Raw genomic sequence first — 23,209 nt, 5'->3', positions numbered from 1 at the left:
TGTTGCTGTGTGGATTGGAGTACCAATTCAAGACTGACACGGGGAAGGAAAATAGCACAAGGCATACCTTCCTTCCCAAATCAATTCATCCAGTGATCTGTCACACTATATAAAATGGTCCAAGTAACACTGATTGTAAAAGACTGTCCTTAACCTATATAAAGTCTGCTACAATGCATGTTTCTATAATGAGAATTAGCAATAATAAATTAGTTAATAGATAAATACTGTATGCAGGTCGACATTTTCATTGACTATAGCATGATTGTAATCTTGAGCATTCAAAATTGGCATTGTCCCCATCACAGTTGTTAAGTGGCACTCCATTTCCCCTCACCTTTGCCATGCAAATTTGAGAAGTTAGATGGATAAAATGAGAGACGGGGAGTATTTGCAATAGCAGGGCTGAGATTTTAAACCAGGACAGGAATGTGGTTGATGAAAAGAACGGCTGGGAGCATTTATAAAGATAAGATTTTAAGCTGAGAGTGAGGTGGGTGGAAAAAATAGGGTGGGAGCATTTGCAAGTCAGAAATGAGATTTTGGTGGATGGAAAGAGGTTGATTTGTCAGGATAAGATTTTTCAGGCAGGGCAGGAACATATGAGATAGAGCTCCGGTGTGTGTGTGTGTGCAAGGAATGAGAGTTTAAGCTGGGACAGGAGTAGGTGAGTGGGAAGAGGATGAAATTTGAACAATATTTGGCAGCTACAAGAAGCTAATGCTTGTCTGCTCCAAGATACAAAAAGTATTACCAGCTGTTAAAGTGTTGGGGTTTTTCCACTTTTCAGAGGGAGTTCCAGAGGCTTGGAGGGTCATACCCTGCCACCTCTATCATAAATATATATTCTCGTGTTTTTCAATAGTATAAGTACAGTAAATAAATAAATAAGCATCACTATTTCTGTTTATAACAGAAATTTATTAATTAAAATTTTTATGTTTAAAATGCTTATAATTATGTTTTAATGTTTGTATACATATTTTAAATTGTATGCCAATGCTTTTATGTTAAGCTGCTTTGAGTCTCCTCTGGGACAGATAAAGCAAAGTATAAATAAACATAATAAATATAACAAATAAATAAATAAAATTTGTGGCAAATTAAGTAACTATCTTAGCCACCAGTAATATTTTTAATAAAATAATAATAACTTTATTTTTATACCCCGCCTCTGTCTCCCCGAAGGGATTCTGAGTGGCTTACATGGGGCAAAGCCCGGGTAATTACAATAATCAGAAAAATTAAAATACAATATATAAAAAAACATCACATCACAGTTATACTCATTAAACATTAAAAAAACAATAATATTAATTAAACATAATCTAAAACCTGAGCAAAGATTATAAAAACGAACTGGGCCAAAGTGGACATAGAGTATATTGTAAAATAGGAAACTAAGTAGAAAGCCAAAGTGCTGCAATCGATAGGAGATTTGGGCTGAGGTAGACGTTGAAATTGTTTCTAACTGATGGGGATAGAAAAAAGTGCATCGGATATAGTAAATATTAAAATCTGCATCTGTCCCTATTTTTTCCGTAAGTCCTCGGAAGATGTTTTCCCTTACTTGCTCCATGCATACAATCTGAATCAGGAAGAAACAATGAATTGTTTTAATGCTGTCTCTCTTGTACAGTAAGTTCTGCTATAAAGCAATCGTTGCATTCTGTAAAAAGCCAGGGTGCTAGAAAATTGCAGCCATCACAATACATTCTGTTAATAGTGTTGTGATTATGGAGTGAGCAAAGACTTGGTAATGTCTTATTAGATTCCCTTGCGTCTTTAATATGGTATTTATAAGCAAAGAATCCATGAATTGTTATAATCATTTATCGTTTCCCTACCTACCCAACACAGTGAACAAAGCAGTGTTTGATAATTCCATTGAAATTTAATTCACAGGACCCGATCCACATTTAGTCATATTCAGATGCACTAAGCTCAGTGACATTTTAGTCCTGAGCCACTTAAATGCACTGATTTTGACTGATCCACTCTAATTAAATCCATGCTATTCAGGAACACAGTTACCATTTACAACAACAACAACAAATGGTGATACCATAATCATCTTAGCATTAATAAAGCCATTAATAACTATATGGGACATCCACACCCACATACCCTTCATGAACTGAAAATGATCGCAATTTATTTATTTATTTATTTATTTATTTGCAGCATTTATATTCTGCCTTTCTCACTCAGAAGGGGACTCAGGGCAGATCACAGAACACATATACGGCAAACATTCAATGCCAGTTATAACAACATCAAGACAGACAACAGACAGAGGTATATATCTACTTGATGGAGTAGATTCTAGTCCACAGAAGAGTATACCAAAAATGTCTGCACTAGCCTTTAATATTGTAAAGATTAATATTTAATCTTTTTCTTACTTGTTGTAAGAAAAGAAAATCAATATTAACCATTCCCACTATTTGTTTTTCTTTGTCAAATTAATTATATATTTAAGATTTGATTAAAGACAGTGTAGTAAAGGTCTAAGGTAGGGGTCCCCAAACTAAGGCCTGCAGATCATTTAGCCAGCCCCCACTATAAACTTTAGACTTAGGGTTGCCCTTAGTGTGAAACAACTTGAAGGCACACAATAACAACAATCCTAATTAACTTGACTATCCCATCAGTCAAAAGCAAGCCCACATTTCCCATTGAAATACTGGTACATTTATGTTGCTCAAAATTGTTATTAATTTTATATATTGTATTGTTCTTTCATGGTTTTTCTGCACTATAAATAAGATATGTTCAGTGTGCATAGGAACTTGTTCATTTTTTTGTAAAACCAGAGTCTAGCCTCCCAACAGCCTGAGGGACCATGAACCAGCCCTCTGCTTTAAAAGTTTGAGGACCCCTGGTTTAAGGCATTGTTCATTCTTTCTGTATGTAAAAACCATTTGAAAGACTTTGAAAACTGTTTACTGCACCACAATTCCTTACATTCAATTCTTCCTTGTAACTATTCCAACCCACTCTACTATAACAGTTTGCTTCTTTCAATAGCCCTGGAAATTTCAAAAACTAAATACATGATATACATAGAATTTGATTCTGTAGGGCACACAGTGATAAGCAAACTAATGGGATGTTAGAAATACGTTTCTGTGTACTTGTTCTACAGTTATAAACCAATTAACTTCACAAATAAATGCATTATAATAGCATGTGCCTTCCAGAGAAAGCTTGAAAAGCCAATTGTCAGTGTTCTGCAAGGAAAACATCTGGCTCACTATTAAGAAAAACAATAGTTGAGCGTCAGTCCTCAATACACTAACTATATAAGCTAAGCACTAAACCTTTGGTTATACATGCATTGGCAGAGCTCTTGTAATAGCATATTTGTGTGCTACAGTGATTAGTGTCAGTAGAGGACTGAAAAGATCAGGAATATAATCCTCACTAAACTGTGAAACTCATTGGAAACATCTCTCTCCCTCCCTCCCTCCCACCCCTCTCTCTCTCTCATTCCCATCCTCCATTTCTGTCCCACCCGCACCCCAACCCAACCTACCCAACAATTATAAAGATAATCGGGAGGGGTGGGGAGGATATATAAATATAAGAAAAAAAGATCCAAGACATTTTGCTTGACCTTTCCAAAGAGATGTCTGTTTTCCTTAGCCTTACTTGATTACTACCTCTCTGAGCTTATCAGCATATGGATGAATCTCTCTCTCTCTCTCTCTTTTTTTTTACAGTGTATGAGGACTTATATCTTGCAGAAGCACAACTGTGATATTTTAAAACCCGTCTTTTCCACCTGGCATATTCATCTTAAAATGGATTCTCCAGTTCTACAGTATATTAAGAAAATCTCATTATAATGTCTCTTGTCTTTTCTCTAAAGGGTAGCGCTTCATGTACTCTTTCAATTTTTTGCTTAGTGCCAATCTGTGGTAATGATTTCTTCAAACATAGCTCTCTTCCCTCTGATTCTTGGCTCCACCGGCCTTTACGTGCCTATGTTTGCTGTGATTTTCTAAATCCTGGAGTCTGTCTTGCATCTTATCTGTACTCTTAAAAAAGCTGATTTTCTTAGAAAGCTGAATACTGAGATGGAGAACCTTGCTTCCAGTCTTTGTAAAGTTGTTTGGTTTTATTCTTAGTGAGGGAAATGAGGCTTCCAGAAACTTCAATGGCATTGACTATTCTTCAGTTAAAGCTTAGTAATATGTTGGAAATTACACTGCTATTTCTGATGCTAGTTTAATAAGCTTCAGGCTACCACCTTTCGTTTCTTAGGCTTACTTCAGTATCAATTCTAGAAGCAAACTAAATATGGGAAACCTTGGCTTAAATCTTTACTCCGTCATAAAGGTGACAGGATGAACTTTGGCTGGACATTTTCTCAGCACAACAAGCATTGCAGGATCAGTGTGTGAATAAAATAATTGGAGAGCCAAATACAGGTGGAGATTTGTTTCCAGAACTCCACACAGGTGGTAAAAAATGTGGATAGTCATAACCCATGCTATTATGTCAGCACATCCTGGAGTACACCACCAACATTTTAGATATGGGCTGCAGTGATCCATAATCAATTGAAAGTGCAGATCAGGATTCTAGAAATTGGGAGGGCCCACTGCATGCTATCTTGGAACTTCCTATAGGAAAATTAGAATTTAAATATAACATATAACTAAATACCTTCTTTTTCATCCAAATGAACTAAGTGGATCACAGAGAGCTAGGTGGGTACCACATACGAGGATGCTCATAGCACTATCTTGCCTTATTGGAATTATTCTGTGTAGCTAAAGTGGGCTGAATAATTAGTAATATGGCTACAAGTCATAGTTAATCAGTTACATTTAATCCAGCGTGCTGAGAACTGGGAAAAGACCGAAGCTTTCCTCCTTTTGTAGTAGCTTGTCACACTTCTCTATAATGCTCAAGGGCAGGATAAAGTTTTCTGCCAGCTTGTTCAGTTGGTTGCATGCAATTTTTTCTTATGTATGGCAGTCTTTAAATATAAGAGTGAATTATCAAATTGGTTTTTTTTCTTTACACTAAACGAAAAGTATTCTTCTGTTATCCAGGCAAACTCCAAAAGGCGGCCTAGACAGAGAAGGATAGTACATTTTAGGTGGGGGGTGGGGGGGTGGAAGAGAGTTGAAGAAGGAAAACCATTTTCCCAATTTTCGCTTGTTATTCTCCCCCCCATCCCACTTTCCCATTTCCTAAATGATGCTTAGTTCTACAATAGCGACATGGGTGGGGGGAATAACAGGAAAACAAGGGGAAATGGTTTTCTTCAATCCCCTTCCCCTCCATAAAATTGACTATCCTTCTCTTTCTAGTGCCCCCTTGTGGCCTCCTCCTAAATAATGGAACAGTACCAAACCAAAAAAAAAAAAAGAGAGATTTTTTTCTTTAAAAACACATGGTATAAGAGAATCACATGGATAATTCTAATCAAGAAATACATATTAGAGAATACAAAGAGGTTTCTAAAACACTTATTTCCCCTTTAATGTATTTATCACATGCATGTTACTACTATTAGAGTCAGGAATGTTGTTTCTCAACAAGATAAGGTTAAAAACGTAGAATACATTTTCATTAACATTTAGAATTATTAAGTTAAAAACAAGGACAACAGGATGGACATATGTAACAAATAATAGACAAGCTACTTTTTGTTATATCTTCAGAGAAAGCGATACAAGTGCTTGAACAATTAACGTCTGCTGACATTTAAAATGCCTTTTTGCAAATAAATTTGGTACTTCCAGTTGTCAGAGGTAGCAAATATTGATTAAAAAGAAACTTTCTGCTGAAAGGTTTGCTTTAAACAAATATATAATTATATTTTGTATGGAACCATGGAGGAAATATATTTTATTTATGTAGGCATCAATCAATTCTCATTGTCTCAAAATTAAAGGTTCAAAAATTGACCAGATGGTTTTTGCTACCAACCCCCTTCCTTGAAAGCATATAGATTATTTAAAAATTAAATAAATTAATATAAACACCAAAAGAGAAAAAAAAATGTTTGGGTTTTTTTCCTCTCAACACAATCCCTGCAATGAAAGCAGTTATATATTTTCTGTACTAGCATTTGTTTATGTCTCTTAAAGGTGGAAACCACAAAAGATCACAACCCATTTCCAAACAGCTGAATGTCTGGCCAATGGTTCAAAAGCAAGAGAGCGGTTGTTAGGGCGCAGAAACCAAAACCAAACCCCACAGATCCCCAAATCACACAGAAAATAGCCCCTTCTGTCATCGCAAACAGAATATCCTCAAACAATGAGCCCAACAGAGTTGCTCTAAGATGTCTAAGTGTGCTCTACATGGACACCTTATCCCAGAACCAATCCAGAGTGGATGGTTTTGACTGCCAGCCCCGTGGTCACTGCAGAGACAGGAAGGAGTCCTGACCATCAATCCCTGAACAACCACCATTACCATCCCCCTTTTCCCATTATTTCTGTCACAGCGGCCAGTGGGCACAACATGGCTAGTGTAAGTCACTCGTCACCTGAAGTAATTCCAGGCAACAAGGAACAGCTATCAGCCAAGTTGCACCTGCTGGCCACTGCAACAATGAGAATGGGAGGAGGGCAGTGAGTGCCATCCTATGTCCCTGAGCTGCCAAAGCCCAGATAATATAGGATGGTTGTGTAACAGTTGTGATTCGTTCCCTCTCCGAACTGGCCTAACTGCTTACACAAGCCCAAATTTATGGTTTGCTTCAGATTTTCAGTGAGAATTCAGAGCAACCCACAACTTTGCAGTTCAATGGCATGTTAACCCAATTCAGCTTTGTGCATCACGCAATCACCACAGAACTGACCTCTCACCTTTGGCATATTGGATCAGTGTAGATGTGCCTTCAGACCCAGCTCTGGAGAACTCTCAGCTGCCACGGGCCTTTCTTGAGCCATTGTCCTGGCATAAGGACGGGGCCACTCATACCGTCTTTATGCCGGGAGGAGGACAAGACATGCAGTGGCTGAGAGTGATCCAGAGGGCTTTCAGCTGCTGCATGCCTTCCTCCCCCATCTTTTTGGCATTAGGACACGTTGGGCTGCTAGTCCTCATGCTAAGAAGACAGGGAAAATGAGAAAGGCCTGGAGGAAGGACCCAGAGGGCCACATCTGGCCCCCAGACCTTAGTTTGCCCATGCCTGTTCTAGGGTTTAACTGCTGTAGTTTTGCTTTGCCTTGCTGGGGTCCACCAGCCATTGGAGTCATACAGGGCAGGAGGAGATGCAGAAGGGGGAAACAGGTTCAGTACCAACAAAATGGAGAGCGAAATAGGGTGCTTTTTGCCCCCAAACTGTCTTCTATATCTAATAACCTGGATAACCAGGGTGATAGTCTGCTTAGGTTGAAAATGCTGCTGATGAATGTGAGGTCAGGAAATGGAAAAACAACTTCCATCCAGGACTTGATTTTGGATGAACATTCTGACCTGATTTGTATCACAAACATCTGGCTGGATGAGACTTTGGGGGGGGGGGGGGTAAATTTCACTCAGTTTAGCAACAGGATTATAAGCAGGCAAGGCCTGGGGGGTGAGGAGCTGGAGTTACAGTGGTCTATCATAACTCCACCCCCCTGACCAGTTTCTCTATCCACAGTCAACATCATTGGATGGATTCCTGATGGCTCTTGGGGATTTTCCTGTCACCTTGGCACGCTATTCTGTCAAAGCTCTGGCTGAACTCTGGAATAGGGAAATGGCCAGGGCAGTGGGCCATAGAGGCTACCCCTCTATTCTGCCTTGGTCAGACCACACCTGGAATACTGTGTCCAATTCTGGGCACCGGAGTTGAAGGGAGATGTTGACAATCTGGAATGTGTCCAGAGGAGGGCAACTAAAATGATCAAGGGTCTGGAGAACAAGCCCTATGAGGAGCAGCTTAAAGAACTGGGCATGTTTAGCCTGCAGAAGAGAACGCTGAGAGGAGACATGATAGCCATGTACAAATATGTGAGGGGAAGTCATAGGGAGGAGGGAGCAAGCTTGTTTTCTGCTGCCCTGGAGACTAGGATGCGGAATAACATCTTCAAACTACAGGAAAGGAGATTCCACCTGAACATCAGGAAGATGTCCTCACTGGGAGAGCTGTTCAGCAGTTGAACTCTCTCCCCTGGCCTTTGGAGGCTTTTAAGCAGAGGTTGGATGGCCATATGTCGGGAGTGCTTTGAATGCGATTTCCTGCTTCTTTGCAGGGGGTTGGACTGGATGGCCCATGAGGTCACTTCCAACTCTACTATTCTATGATTCTATGATTCTATGAATGTCCCTTCTCATGGAACAAAGCCAAACCAGCACCTTGGTTTTCCAAGAAGTTGGCAACGATGAAGCAAGTGAGACTGAGACTATAGTGATGGTAGCAGAGAACCAAGCACGGGCTAGAGCAGTGGTTCTCAACCTGTGGGTCCCCAGATGTTTTGGCCTTCAACTCCCAGAAACCCTAACAGCTGGTAAACTGGCTGGAATTTCTAGGGGCTGTACGTCAAAACACCTGGGGAACCATAGGTCCTGATCCACTGGGCTAAGCATATTTGAAAGCCTACTCTGCAGCAATAGAGACGCAGGGAAATTGTTCCTTGCTGCAACCATTGCACCTGCAAGAAACCATCCAGCTGAGCTGTTTGGAGTGGTCACAGGACTATTACATACTGGTCCTCAAGGAGAAATCCCTGAAGGATTTGCACAGCACTTTGCAGATAAAGTCGACTTGGATGCTGTTATTGAATAAATAACACACACACAGTTCCAATGGATGTAACTTTAGCCCCTGCTTGACAAGTATTGATGGATACCTTTCAATTTGTGCAGCCTGAGGATGTGGACAGGATTCTTGGAGAGGTGAAAGCTACCACATGTATTCTAAATCCTTGCCCTTCCTGGCCAGAGGGAGATTGGCAGAGCGGGTGCTGGTAGTGGTCAATGCCTCCCTGGAACAAGACAAAATTCCAACTCGCCTAAAGGGGGCAGTTGGGAGACCTATATTTTTAAAAAGCCATCCCTGATCCTTTCTATAATGGATAATTATCCGTCAGTGTTCAACCTTCCCTTTCTGAGTAAGTCTTGGAGCGTGTGGTGGCCTCCCAACTCCAAAGATTTCTGCATGAAGCAGACTACCTAGATCCATTTCAATCTGGTTTCAGGCCTGGATATGAAACAGAAACAGCTTTGATTGAATTAGTGGGTGACATATGCAGAGACCTAGACAGGGGGAATGTGTCCCTGTTGGTTCTCCTGGATCTCTCAGCGGCTTTCAGTACCATTAACCATGGTATCCTTCTGAGTAATCTTGCTGAGATGGGACTGGGAGGCACTGTTTTACAATGGCTCCGGTCCTTCCTGGAGGACGTATCCAAAAGGTGGTGCTGGGGGACTCCTGTTTGAATCCTTGGGCATTAACCTGTGGAGTTCCACAGGGTTCCATTTTGTCCTCCGTGCTGTTTAACATATACATGAAAATGATAGGTCATCCAAAGTTTTGAAGTACAGTGCCATCTATATGCCGACAACACTCAACTTCATTACTCCTTTCCACCTAAAGCCAAGGAAACTGTCCTGACCCTAAACCTGTGTCTGTCATCAGTAATGGACTGGATGAGCGCTAACAAATCAAAACTTAATCCAGACAAGACAGAGGTACTCCTGGTCAATTGGAAGTTAGATCGGGGAACAGGGATTCAGCCTGATCTGGCCATGGTGGTACATGCCTTAGTTACATCCTGTCTGAATTACTGTTAACACACTCTGAAGAGTGCTTGGAAACTTCGGCTGGTCCAAAGAGCTGCAGCCAGGTTGCTCACCGGGGCTGGCTTCAGGAAGCATACAATTTCTTTATTGCAGCAGCTTCACTGGCTGTCAGTCTGTTTCCGGGCACAATTCAAAGTGCTGGTTATGACATTTAAAGCCCTAGACAGTTCAAGTCCAGGCTATTTGGCTGACCGCATCCCTTTGTACGAACCTGCCAAGGCCCTGAGATCTTCAAGAGAGGCCCTTCTTTCATTCCCGCCTCCATCTCAAGCTCGGTTGGTGGGAACGAGAGAGCAGGCCTTCTCGGTGGCTGCCCCTTAATTCAATTCCCTGCCCAAGGAAAACCAGAATGGCCCCCTCACTGTTGTCCTTCTGATGGCAGGTTAAGACCTTTTTATTCAAAAAGGCTTTTAAAGATGAAGGTTTTAAGATCAAGTCAGTGGGTGCTGTGATTTTGAACTTTGAATGTGTTTTAATTGATTTTAATTGCATTTTTTAAATACTGTTTATATTTAATTCTCTTTTAATGTTTGCATAACTGTATATTTTAAATTGTATGCTAATGCTTTTATGTTAAGCCGCTTTGAGTCTCCTTCAGGAGAGATAAAATGGGGTATAAATAAATATAATAATAATAATAATAATAATAATAATAATAATAATAATAATAATAATCTACACATAGAAACCGAGAAAAAGTCCAAATATTTAGTAGTTATTAATAAATTGTTCCAGACAGACCAGAAAGAAAAGATAAATTGTATGATTTTCAATATTAACTAAGTATTCCTACACACATATCCACAGTAATGGAAGAATACAGAAAGATAATTCATTCAGCAAGAAATAATGCAATAATTACATTTAAAGTCTACATGGAACTGGAATCTCATTTTGCAACTGAGTTTTTAAAACATTGAAAAAAATACAAATAAAAAAATGAGATATACCTACTTATGCTATTTAGATTTCTGAAGAAAAAATATTTTAAAAACCTGACTGCTACAGGGAAAGAAGAAAAATGGAGAGGGGGGGGGGGGGTTTGAGCAAGGGGGAAAGCCTGAGTTCACATGACATAACATATCATGGCTTGTCATGAATAAGCAGCATGTTGTTGCTGTTGCATTCTGCACTGTGGGAACAGCTAAACAAACCAGAGCCTCATTGTGTGGTTGATTTATTGGGACTGGCTATAGAAAGTTACTCTTCGCAGCAATTTAAAGAGAGAAACTAGGGTTTGCTCTTATGTTTTTTTTTTCTCTTCTGACTGCAGCCAGACAACATAATAAACAACTGCAGAGCAAAGCTCTATGATTTGTTCAGCTGATCCACTGCAATGGGACTGATCAAACCGTGTGCACCAGCATGCTTTTCATTCATGACAAGTCAAGAGTTCCCACAAGGTTTATACATGCAAATATAACCATAGCATCCTTATTCCTTTTAAAACTGATTTTGCAAACAGATGTTTCTGTGGTGAGCTGTGGCTTGACAAATAACTGGAGATAGTATTTAATTTTAGGAAAGAAAGCTGCAAAGACTGGATACTTACAGGGAACATTGTCATGAATGCTGTCTGCCCTTCTCCATAATTTTGGGGAAGGAGGAGGCTTTCACTTATTGAGTGGAATTTAAAAGCATTACATGTGTTGAAAAGCAGAATTAAAAAATTTATGTATCATAGGAGATTTCAGGACAATCAGAATTAATTAATGGTTGGCACTGAAATACTCCTTCATTGCCTATGGAAAAATGAAACCAAGAAAACATAAAATAATAAATACACATTTAGTATTCCATATTCAAAAAGCTTGAGACCAGAGGTGTTTCAGTTGTTGGATTTTTGGGAAATTTGGATTATATGTGAAATAGTGAGAGTCTGTATTGTATTTGACTCCTTCATGTTGATTGGTACTGTAACTGTGTTAATTTTAGATTGAACTGCTTTTACTGCTGTTTTATGATATTGTTTTTATTATGTTTGTTCATTCCTGCCGTTGCATGTTGTTTTGACAGCTGACTGTTTTGTATATGCTGGAAACAGCCCTGAGTCCTCTCGAGGAGATGGAGTGGTATATAAAGGATTATTATTATTATTATTATTATTATTATTATTATTATTATTATTATTATTATTATTAGTCCAAGAGTGGTGTTCAGCACAAATTACACCTCTCGCCATTTCACAGATCCTCATGTCTTTCTCCAGTTTCACACTCCATTTGCTGTGTTGTATATGAGATGTAAGTCTGGAGACAGACTGAGAATTTGTGAGACTGAGGATATAAGGGACCTGATATATTTTTGATAAAAATACAGCAATGAATATGAGATCTCTGTGGAGATTTTAGAGCATTTTGAATTCAAAATGCTTAACCTGTATTGGTTAAGATTAAACAACATACATGAGAACTGTAATGGTTCTGCTATTGGCTGCAATTCAGTTGGTCTCTTTATCTTGTTTTATACTTTTAAAAATAGTACAACTCCTTCCATACATGAATTCATAGGGGACATATGAGATTTTTGAAGAAGCACCTCTCCTGTCTTACAGATTGATAGGCAAAGATGGCAAGGAATTTAAATAATTGTCTCAAACAGAGCAAAGGATAAAGTCAGATCAACATTTCCACAAATGACCCTTGTCTCTATGCACAAAATACAACATCCAATCAGGTCAAGAAAAAAGTAGGGACTTATTTTAACTGAAATAGTACTGAAGATAAGTATTTCCTATGTCACAAACATTGTTCCTGGTGTAAAAATATTTCTTCACTGCAACCCCAGAATTACCAACAGAAGTAGGGATGAAAGCCCTGACTCCTCCAGAAGTATTTGTAAAAGATGACCAAATTATCCATTATCAAAGAAGTTGGTAGTTTGGGGCCTCATTGCATTTTGTGTCAAAATCCATTTCCTTATATATTCCCATAAGATTGCTACCTATTTACTTGAGATTTTAAAAAGCTTGTATTCAAACCTGGCTTTTGAACAATGGATACAATTTCTCTGGCATTTCCAATGTCTGGAAAAGAAAATAGGTCCTACTCTCTCAACCTATTTACATTTTCCAAAAGAACTCAATAGAAACCTCTGAAATCAAGTTCACTGCACTGATCACATTTGATGTGAATAACGGAAAAAAATAAACACAACAACTTTAAAATAGCAATTTTTTTCAGTTTTGTTTTGTTCTTTTCTTTGTACACAAAAGTCTCCTAAAATGAATACTGTATCACCGAGCATATTCCAAGTAAAATTAAAACCAAATTCACCCAACTTACACAGTGTTTGAGAGGGGAAGAGGGAATGCCAAGTTTTATTCAACACTTCAAATGTACTAAGCTTGTGTAAGTTCCTTACCAGTTAATTTCTTCATGGGCTGGAGCCGAACACTGATAGACTGATGTGTTAGTAATGGGGAGGATGGGAGAGAGCGGGACATGCCTTCCATAATCCGAATGTGCTGCATACCTTCGGGCACTGGGAGCGCTGGGATAGCATACTCTGGTTCAAATGCACAGTCGTTCTCTGTGGAGCTGCCACCTGAAAGAAATGTAATAAAAATAAATGTAGTATTGTCTTCTCACCTTAAATCAGTTCATAAGCAATGTTTATCACCCTCCACAATAGAGTTGGATTTGCACAAAGGATAGGATAGTTTTCAGAACTGTGCTTTGACAGACACACCAGTAGGATCAGCAGTGATGAGAAGTCATGTTTCCAACAAATGGAAGTCAGCTAGAGCTTTCATTGCCCTTTGCTTCCAACTTTGGGGAAGTTATGGGGTGTGTCTGGCATCTAAAGGGGTATTTGATCTCATACCAATCTTTCTATATGTATGGGTGATCTACTGATACTCCAAGTGCTCTTGTAATCAGAGATAAAGCAGTCAGTTAATAGAGAGCAGAATATGGATTTCAATCCTGGCACTTACATTTCCATCATTTAGGCACAAGCCAAAGGTTTTCATTTTCTCATGTCTTTTTATTATTTTTAATACTTTCACTAATTTTGTATTTAGGTTAAATTCATTGAAATTATATCTTCTAAGATTCAATTATAGTACCAACATATGTCTAACCCATCTGTGAGTAAATTGAACTAGGATTGCAGCCTTATCCATGATTCACATCCATGAAAAACTAAGTTAATGCATGCCTCAACTTCTGTGTTATAGAAAAAAAGAAAAACACATTTTACTATCTATTGCAATTCACTCATAAATAATAAATTATCTCCTATCCATCTGCATTCTTCCTTGATGTTTAATCCCTATCTTTTTCCGCTGTAGGACAGAAGTGAACTGAAACTCTAACCAGCAGGATTATTGGTTAACTGCAGATTAAGCCAATATTTCTCTATATGCTTTATTTATTTATTTATTTATTTATTTATTTATTTATTTTTTTATTTATTATTTACTGTATTTATACCCTGCCCTTCTCACTCCTGAAGGGGGACTTAGGACGGCTTCCAAACTAAGGCAATAATTCAATGCCAAATTCAGACAATAACAATATCAGTAAAATACAATACAGTAGAGTGTCATTTATCCAACCTTCGCTTATCCAACGTTCTGTATTATGCAATGCAGTCTTTTAGTAGTCAATGGTTTTGTAGTCAATGTTTTCAATACATTGCGATGTTTTGGTGCTAAATTAGTAAATACAGTAATTACTACATAACGTTACCATGTATTGAATTGCTTTTTCTGTCGATTTGTTGTAAAAGATGATGTTTTGATGCTTAGTTTTAAAATCATAATGTATTTAACGTTTAATAGGCTTTTACTTAATCCCTCCTTATTATCCAGCGTTTTCGCTTATCTATTCTGCCAGCCCATTTATGTTGGGTAAGCGAGACTCTACTGTATTTAGGTTCCTGTTCCTGGGAACCTAAATAAATATCACTCTAATAAATATCACTAGAGGAGGTTAGGTGGAGTTTACTGATTCAAGGAAACCGCACATTCTCATATGGAATCTTACAATACCATTTCCAAGGGTCTTATATTCCTCTGTAAATGTTAAGATTTTTTAAAAAGCTTGTGAATCACTCCATAATAGAAATACATTTTTTAAAAATCAGTAATAAATTTGATAAGGCATTTTATTCATGACAATTACTGCTTATTTACCTTGCCCTGAATGGCTCTGACAGTAGTCTATGCTTGTTTGCCTTCGGTCTGCTTGTTCCTCGCTTCCTCCATCTGCATGAGAACCAAAACAGTACAAGTATATCAGTACAGTAGAGAAATCAGGTAGATACAGCTTCTCTTCCAGGAGCAAGACTGCCTCTTAAGAGACAGAAAGCCATTTACAGTAGAGTCTCACTTATCCAACACTCGCTTATCCAATGTTCTGGATTATCCACCGCATTTCTGTAGGCTTTTCCTTAATCCCTCCTTATTATCCAACATATTCGCTCATCCAACGTTCTGCCGGCCCGTTTATGTTGGATAAGTGAGACTCTACTGTAGGTTCATTTTGGATAGAAAAGAAACAAGACAACAACATCTTTTCTGGTTATGTCAATGAAATCCATGCACCATACTAACAAAGAACCAATTCAAGGTTTCCCATCAAGCTTTCACAAAAATCTGAACAAAATCACAATACCATGTAACACTAGCTGATTATTCTAGAAAATGTTATTTCATGCTGAGAAGTGTTACTCTAAACCAGAATATACAAGGGTAGTACACACAAATGTAGAAGTAAATCTTTGCAGATACATAAGAAGTACGTCAAATCATTATGCAATTAACTCTACATCACTCTCATTGATCAAATGACCAAATTAGCAGCAATAGATACGCATGTCAATATGTATATTCCAGAAAGCATGGGACAGACAGGACAGAATGTGCATTAGAGGTACAATCACTTTAATGAACGGCATCAACTATTAAGTATATTAATTATTCAATAATATATAAATGGGAAAGGCAAATTTTGTAGGGAAGGAGGTAAACACACTGTGCTCCACACCAAATGTGATATTCATTATTCCATACCTTAGTTGTCTGCTTAACTCTACTCTAGAAACCAATTTGCTATATAGGCAATCCTCAACTTATAAACATGTTAAGTTCTGTAGATTTGTTCTTAAGTTGAATTTGTATGTAAGTCAGAACAGGTGTATTGTTACAGTGTAACTCCAGTCTATATATATATATATAGTAGAGTCTCACTAATCCAAGCCTCGCTTGTCCAAGCCTCTGGATAATCCAAGCCATTTTTGTAGTCAATGTTTCCAATATATTGTGATATTTTGGTGCTAAATTCGTAAATACAGTAATTACAACATAACATTACTGCATATTGAACTACTTTTTCTGTCAAATTTGTTGTATAACATGAAGTTTTGGTGCTTAATTTGTAAAATCATAACCTAATTTGATGTTTAATAGGCTTTTCCTTGATCAATCCTTATAATCCAAGATATTCGCTTATCCAAGCTTCTGCCGGCCCGTTTAGCTTGGATTAGTGAGACTCTACTGTATATATCTTTTTAATCTTTGTATAGCATAAGTGTTAACACCTGTAGTGTTTGTTTTGCTGTCTGTGCCTGTTCTGTCACACGCTGGGCCTGTGACTGATTGTCTATTATATAGGACGTACGCTATACGCCCAGCGGGAAGCCAGGGTGCCTAAAGAAAGGTTGTTGAGGAATTTTCCTGAAAAGATGGCCTTGAAGTCTTTAAAGAAATAACAAAGTCTTTATTGACAAACAAATAATAAATCTTCAAGGAGTCTTGTCCCCACGGGACAGGCGATTGGCTTTGAATAACTATGAAAACCCTCTTATAACCTCTTCCAGGCTATCTATTATCTGGGCCTAACTGGTCTGGGACCCACTGCCAACTCCCAAGTGCGTCTGGTTGATGAGTGGACCTACCAGCCAAGGCTTTCAGATGTTTCTATGCTGTTGTTCTGTATCCTCGGATGGTCAATATCCCTGGTGTTCTTTAACCCTGGTGCTCTTTAACCCTGGTGCTCTTGAAATATGAAGCTTTTTACGGGACGAGCTGGTCTACGTCCTATAGATGAGCTTCCTAAGTAAGACTAACTTAAAAATGGCTCCTTCCCTCCCAGAGCCCTGAACAAGGGGCGGAACCAAACTTAATGGTGATTGACAGGTGGCCTGTCCTATGAATGCAAACATTTGCAGAAAGAAAATAAAGTAGAAGTTTCTGGTACAGCTGTACCCACACAGTGCCCCTGTTAAGAAGATTTGACCTCACTTTCTGTCCCTGTGACGACTGGATTTTGAAAAATTTGGCTTGTTATGGAAACAAGGATTGGTGATAAAGCTTCAGTATCACAAAATGTAATGCCCTCTATAGTGAAATCCTTCAATCATTTTCACATAATTTAATCAATTAAAATATTTAATTGATTGCTGAATTCAATGAGAAATTGGAGAACTATGGCATAAAAATACCCAACATGCACTATTCGAAATTTTAAAAGACATTGAAAATGAAGTTCTTAGGGTCTGGACAAGAACATGGAGACAGGAGGTCCTTGATCCCAAACCATGCAGAAGTTTTAAAATTTAAAACTGGTCTGAGTTGAGTTTGGGAACGGGTCAGGAACCAATGTATGATAAAGCAACAATATAATATCCCAACAATGCTCAGACTCAAGTCACCTGTCAGTTCTGTAGTTCCAAAATTCACAAGAGTAGTTCAGCGTGTAACATAGTACAGTAGCCAATCCAAAACATACAACACCACTGATAACTGAGAAAGATTGTCTCTGTCCAGGCAGATCTGTTGTTGACATATTTAAACTGATAAAACTAGGAGAAGGAAATTCAGGCCCATAAACAGCCATAATCCCATTTTTGTTGCTCCAATTGCCTCCAAAACACACTGAATTGTCCCTCAAAATTAAAATTTCTGGCCGATTTTCACCCAGAAATAGTCACAGATAGCCTAACCATGGTGGTTTAGCTTATCTATCTCCCATACCGTGTACACTGAACTTGCAAAAGACCAAACACAAAAAGAAAATTGGAAATGATGAGATGTCACATCTGATTCACTGGAAACACAAAATGCAGCCCACAAATGGGGCACATGTGGGTGAAAATTGCCTCCTGCCTCTAAAAGAACAGTCCACATTTTTAGTTAAGAGACTCTGACTTTTTGCTTTTAAAGATATTATATTATCTATTTATTTGTGTTCAAATGCTTTGTTTTCGGGGAAGCTGAACCCTTGTTCAAAACAAGGCATAAACACTATTAACCTAGGCAGATTAACCACCCACCAACATCAATTTGATTTTGTCTGGATTGAGAAGATTCCATTTATAGTACAGCAGCCAATATTCACAAAGTGCTTTAGATAATGAGTTACCAGCATGTTAAAAGCAGGCGTCCATGTCAGATCAATTATACAGAGAATAACAAAGAAAATACGAGCTGATGTCACCATGACCATGAAGGTAACTTTCAAGTTCATATAATAGCACAACATGGATTAGGCTACATGTGGAGAACTCATCACAGTTCTGAATCTAATGAACCAATACTATACATCAAAAATAATATATGACGCTATCCTAGTAAATACAGTGATACCTTGACTTAAGAGTTTAATTTGTTCCATAACTGAGCTCTTAACTCAAAACGTCCTCATCTCAAAGTGAATTTTCGTAGTGAAATGCTATTAATCTGTTCCAGTCTCCCGAGCAAGTCATGAAACTCTCTCTCAAATCAAGTCATGAAAGGATAACCTTAGGGTCCTCCTAAGGTATAATATATTTGTGCCTTAAGGCAACAACAAGAATACTTTTGTTTCAACTTATTACATATTTGGCAACCAATTTATTTACTAAACTGTGCTACTCTGCATGCCTGATTTAGTTTGACATAACATAAATGTATCAATTTGAATATTTACTTTTTATATTTTTCTTGAGGAAAGAACTACAGCAGGTACCGTGTTTCCCCAAAATAAGACAGTGTCTTTTATTAATTTTTGCTCCCAAAGATGCTCTAGGTCTTATTTTCAGGGGATGTCTTATTTTTCCATGAAGAATTCACATTTATTGTTGAACAAAAAATGAACATTTATTATATACTGTACAGTAGTGGTCATCACAAACCAGCATAACCAGACAAACTGTGAATCCTATCAAGAATTTCTTGTTACTACCATTATTTCCATATACAATATGGTAGGTACATTTATCGATCCTGCATGCTCTGGTGTTCTGTTTGGTGGGCATGCTTCCAAACAAAAACTTTGCTAGGTCTTACTTTCGGGGGAGGCCTTATATTTAGCAATTCAGCAAAACCTCTACTAGGTCTTATTTTCTAGGGATGTCTTATTTTAAGGGAAACAGGGTATGAGGAAGACTGATTCTAATGTTGTCAAGACTTTGAAGGGTTTCCACAGCAGAAATATAATTCTTCCTGTTCCCCCAAGTCCATCTTATACACAGCATAAACTGACAAGTGAATGGATACATGGATTTTTAATAAATTGATATATTGGAGATGAGATGGTGAATTGAAACTTTTTTTCACGTCATATAATGTGAGAATTGCTTCACATAGAAGGAAAACATATACACCACATCCTCTTCTAGACTTCACTGTATTCTGGAGAGAAGCTACAGCTCACTAATAGAACATGTTTTATATAGTTATTCAATTTCTGCAGTTCCATTTAAGGAAAGACAGTCTTGTCTAGCATTTTTAACTTTTCAGTACAAATAAACTGGGAAAGACAGACAACTAAGATTGGGTATTCTTTAGCCGAAATGCTTAAGAACAGAAGTATTTTGGATTTTGGAAGACCTGTATTTCATATAATTTAAAAAGCCCTTCAAGACACTTTAGCCACCAACTCATAGCACATATGTACACTTGAGCCTCCTGCACATCCCTCACAGTAGTGGCTGCAGTCTCCTTGGAGCCATGCATCAACCTTTTTGCCTTGGCAGCTACCTTTTTGCCTTGCCCAAATGCAGTGCACCATTCCTACTCTCCCTTCTCCCCCCTCGATACACACATCCTCTGTAGGTCTCATCGGGAGTGTCATGCTTTACTGGTGAAGAGGAGTCCCGGCAGGCAAGGAAGCAAAGTGGTTATTTTTTACTGCCTCTGTTGCTGCCCTCATCACTTTGGTGGGGTGTCATCACTGTGAGCGTAAAATGAATGGGATGGCCTTCCACTCACCACCATAAGTGTGATAGTTTCATGGACACCAATAACGCCATGGGGACAAGGAGAAGGAGGCAGATGGTGGTGGCCCCAGCAACAAGTAGAAGTGAGGCACTCCTTTCTTCCTTCATGGAGAGAAAGACAGAAACAGGCCCTGGGGACAGAACATTCCGATTTTTTTGAAGATTTCAATTTTCTGGATGAGGGATGCTTAATCTATATATAGTCATGTATACATAGCCCTTGCTTAGCAGGCATTTACCTTTCTGGCCAAAGGTGGAATGTTGATTCTGAGTAGATATTTCAATCTCAAAATTACCAAAATGTTTTTAATCTAATCATGTAAGAGATTAATATAAGCCTTGAAGGAAACATTTATTATATTTATTTGTCGAAAGGCCTAAATGTTGTTACAAAAGAAATCTTCTCAATTAATAAAAGTATCAGTGGGGGGAAATGTCTCCTACTTAAGGGCCATCCTACAAAATGCCAGAGCATGTCACTTCAGTACTACTGGTTTTCTAATCCAATAGCCTACTGTAAAAGCAACAACATTCTCTTAGTGTAGATGCTTGTTCAATTGGACAAAGGGTGTGTGGAATGCATAACCCCCAATCAGCTGTATATTTTTGATAGTTTGACAGAAGATTTGTGACAGCAAACACTCTTTATTTGAGAAGAGATGAGCTCATGTCCAAAACCTAACAGAAGGGCCCTTCTTCATGCAAGGAAAGCAGACTTTCACTCAGGATTGCTCTGAACTCCGAAACCAAAAATAGTGTGTCTTGTCAAATGCATAAAATCTAAAATATATGTGTACACATATACGTATAATATAATATAAAGCAAACAGACAAACACATATAATAAGCATATGTAAAACAATATAAAATATTAAACTAAATTTCCAGGGTTTTAAAAAAAAGAAAATAAAGTTTTTAACCGAGATTTAGAAATAATGAGAGAGGAAGCGTATTCTGGGAGAAAAGTCCAAGAGTATGGATCAGTGAGTGGAAAAAGAATGAAGCCAAGTTAAGGAAGAGGAAATTCTTGGTTGTGTGAGAAGCACAGAGTTCTTAAAATGCCATCTTAAGTAGGTTGGTAAAAAGAAATAAGGGCTGAAAGACTGGGGTAGGGAGGGGGGGGGGGGCTAGGTTGAATAGGGCTTTGAATGTCAAAACAAGAAGCCTGTACTGATTCCTAGAAATAAGAGATATCGAAAGTGAGGTAACACAAAACAATGAGCCAAAAAGACAATCTCAGCAGCAGACTGTTAAATGAAAAGCAAAGGAATGGAAGACCGGTCAAAAGAAGATTACAATAATCAAGGCAGAAAATGACCAGGGTATGATCTAAGGTTTTTCTTTCTGTAAAGGAAGCAGAAAGAAAACTTCTTTTGACAATAGTTTAAATAAAAAAGCATTATGACTCTGTTACAGTCTCAATGTGAGAAACCAAAGACAAACAGTCAAAAATAAAGCCAAGACTGCATGCTTACTTCAAGGATAAATGAGAACAGTATCAAAGGATTCGCGCCTGATGTTTCGCCCACATCTATGGCAGGCATCCTCAGAAAACTATCAGGTAAGCAGGCATTTCCTACTCCTCTAGGTCATGTGTTCCTTTTACATAAACTTATATGATTCATACAATTCATACAATTCATACAATGTGGTCAGTCAACAATTACTTGTTTATGAAAGAGAAAAGGTAATGAGCTACAGATTTTGTTCAAGCAGGATTTGTGTCACCACAATACTCACACCAGCTTTTCTGTCTGCATCATGTGTCCTGGGATATTTTTGTTCCAATACATTACATTGTTTGTTTGTTTTTGTTTTGGGTTTCCACATAACAGAAAAAATGAACATGGCAAATGGCTAAAATTAAGAAACTTCTTTGTATGAATTGACCAATTTCCTCTCAAAATATGTAGATCAAAAAGATGACTGAAAATTCTACCCAAAATGACCTGGTGTTCAGACATTGCCAGTCACTTTTAATACCTTGCCATACTTTAATACCTTTAATACCTATACACTATATTCAGGACCACAGAAATGTCATTTGCATATCAGAGAGGGATCATCAAAGTCAGATTGGCAGCTTTAATTAGAGCAGTGGTTCTCAATCTATGGATTCCCAGGTGTTTTGGCCTACAACTCCTAGAAATCCCAGCCAGTTTACCAGCTGTTAGGATTTCTGGAAGTTGAAGGCCAAAATATCTGAGAACCCACAGGTTGAGAACTACTGAATTAGGGTAAGCAGTAGAGTACGGCCCGAATCCTGTTTCATCTGTTTCTTTAGTGGTTTTGTACTGTTCCGTCCATTCAGATGGCACAGAATGGTACAACCCCCTGAGAACGAAAGAAGCAATAACAAAAATGGAAAAGGGGTATGGTAGCCATTTGGTTGGCTGATTTTCGGCACTTGGCTGTAGGCCCTGGCTGGCAGGGCCTACAGCCAAGCATCAGATGCTCGACGCTCATAGGTCTGGCTCGCAGGGCCTGGTGCTTTGCTGTCCAAGACCCGAAAAATCTTTGGGTTTTTTTTTCAGACCTTGGACAGAAAAGCCCATTTGTACAGGCACCCATTTCCATAAGTGGTGGATAGAAATGAAAACAGGGCCACACAAATGGTACAAATAGAAACGGACACTGATTCCATACAAATGCACAAGACTAGTAAGCAGTACATACAATTGGCTTCAATCTTTCATGAGATCTTTCTCATTTTCTGCCTGTATAGGATAAAAAACATCTGTGGTGCTCCATTCAAATAGAACAATAACAGTTCTCCTCTCTGACACTACTATTACTGAGGCCATTAAATCAAAATGGAAGTAATTCCAGCTATAAAATGTTTTAAAATTTATCACTATTCTCTACATAGCCTTCTTAGGCTGGATGTACGCTGCCCTATATCCCAGGATCTGATCCCCGATTATCTGTCTTGAACTGGATTATATGACAAATAATCTGAGATAAGAAGATAATCTGGGATCAGATCCGGGGATATGGGGCAGTGTAGATGCAGCCCTAGTGGCTGCTTGCAAAATTTAGAACTTCCTCACTAGAAAGACTAGATGATTCCTTGCTGCCCTTTCTCTGGCAAATGAAAACTAATTTATATTCTTTCTTTCTTTTCTTTTCTTCTTCTTGTTGTTGTTTTGTTTTGTTTTGTTTTTGAAACTTTTATACTTTTAGGTCCTGACTGCTATGGCTTTTTATACTGCACTGTTTTGTTGATTTTTATGTTTGTCAA

At 38.3% G+C, this 23,209-nt stretch overlaps 1 protein-coding gene across 9 annotated transcripts in view; it reads right to left on the bottom strand.

The window, feature by feature from the left end:
• The window catches only part of tanc2 (tetratricopeptide repeat, ankyrin repeat and coiled-coil containing 2), a 264,804-nt gene that overhangs the window by 140,965 nt on the left and 100,630 nt on the right, over positions 1 to 23,209 (bottom strand). For 6 of the 9 annotated variants that reach the window (XM_062957031.1, XM_062957034.1, XM_008113125.3 and 3 more), the window contains 2 exons: positions 14,903 to 14,974; positions 13,126 to 13,308 (listed from right to left, as the gene is read on the bottom strand). In XM_062957031.1, coding sequence (XP_062813101.1) covers positions 13,126 to 13,308; positions 14,903 to 14,974 — 255 coding nt within the window. The remainder of the gene's footprint in view (positions 1 to 13,125; positions 13,309 to 14,902; positions 14,975 to 23,209) is intronic. The other 3 variants (XM_062957035.1, XM_062957037.1, XM_008113130.3) reach the window with 1 other exon arrangement.

This window comes from Anolis carolinensis, chromosome 6, assembly GCF_035594765.1.
Source record: "Anolis carolinensis isolate JA03-04 chromosome 6, rAnoCar3.1.pri, whole genome shotgun sequence".
In the NCBI taxonomy this organism is placed as follows: domain Eukaryota; kingdom Metazoa; phylum Chordata; class Lepidosauria; order Squamata; family Dactyloidae; genus Anolis; species Anolis carolinensis.
The sequence above is the reverse complement of the archived record's forward strand: the minus strand, read 5'-3'. Positions and strand labels throughout refer to the sequence as shown.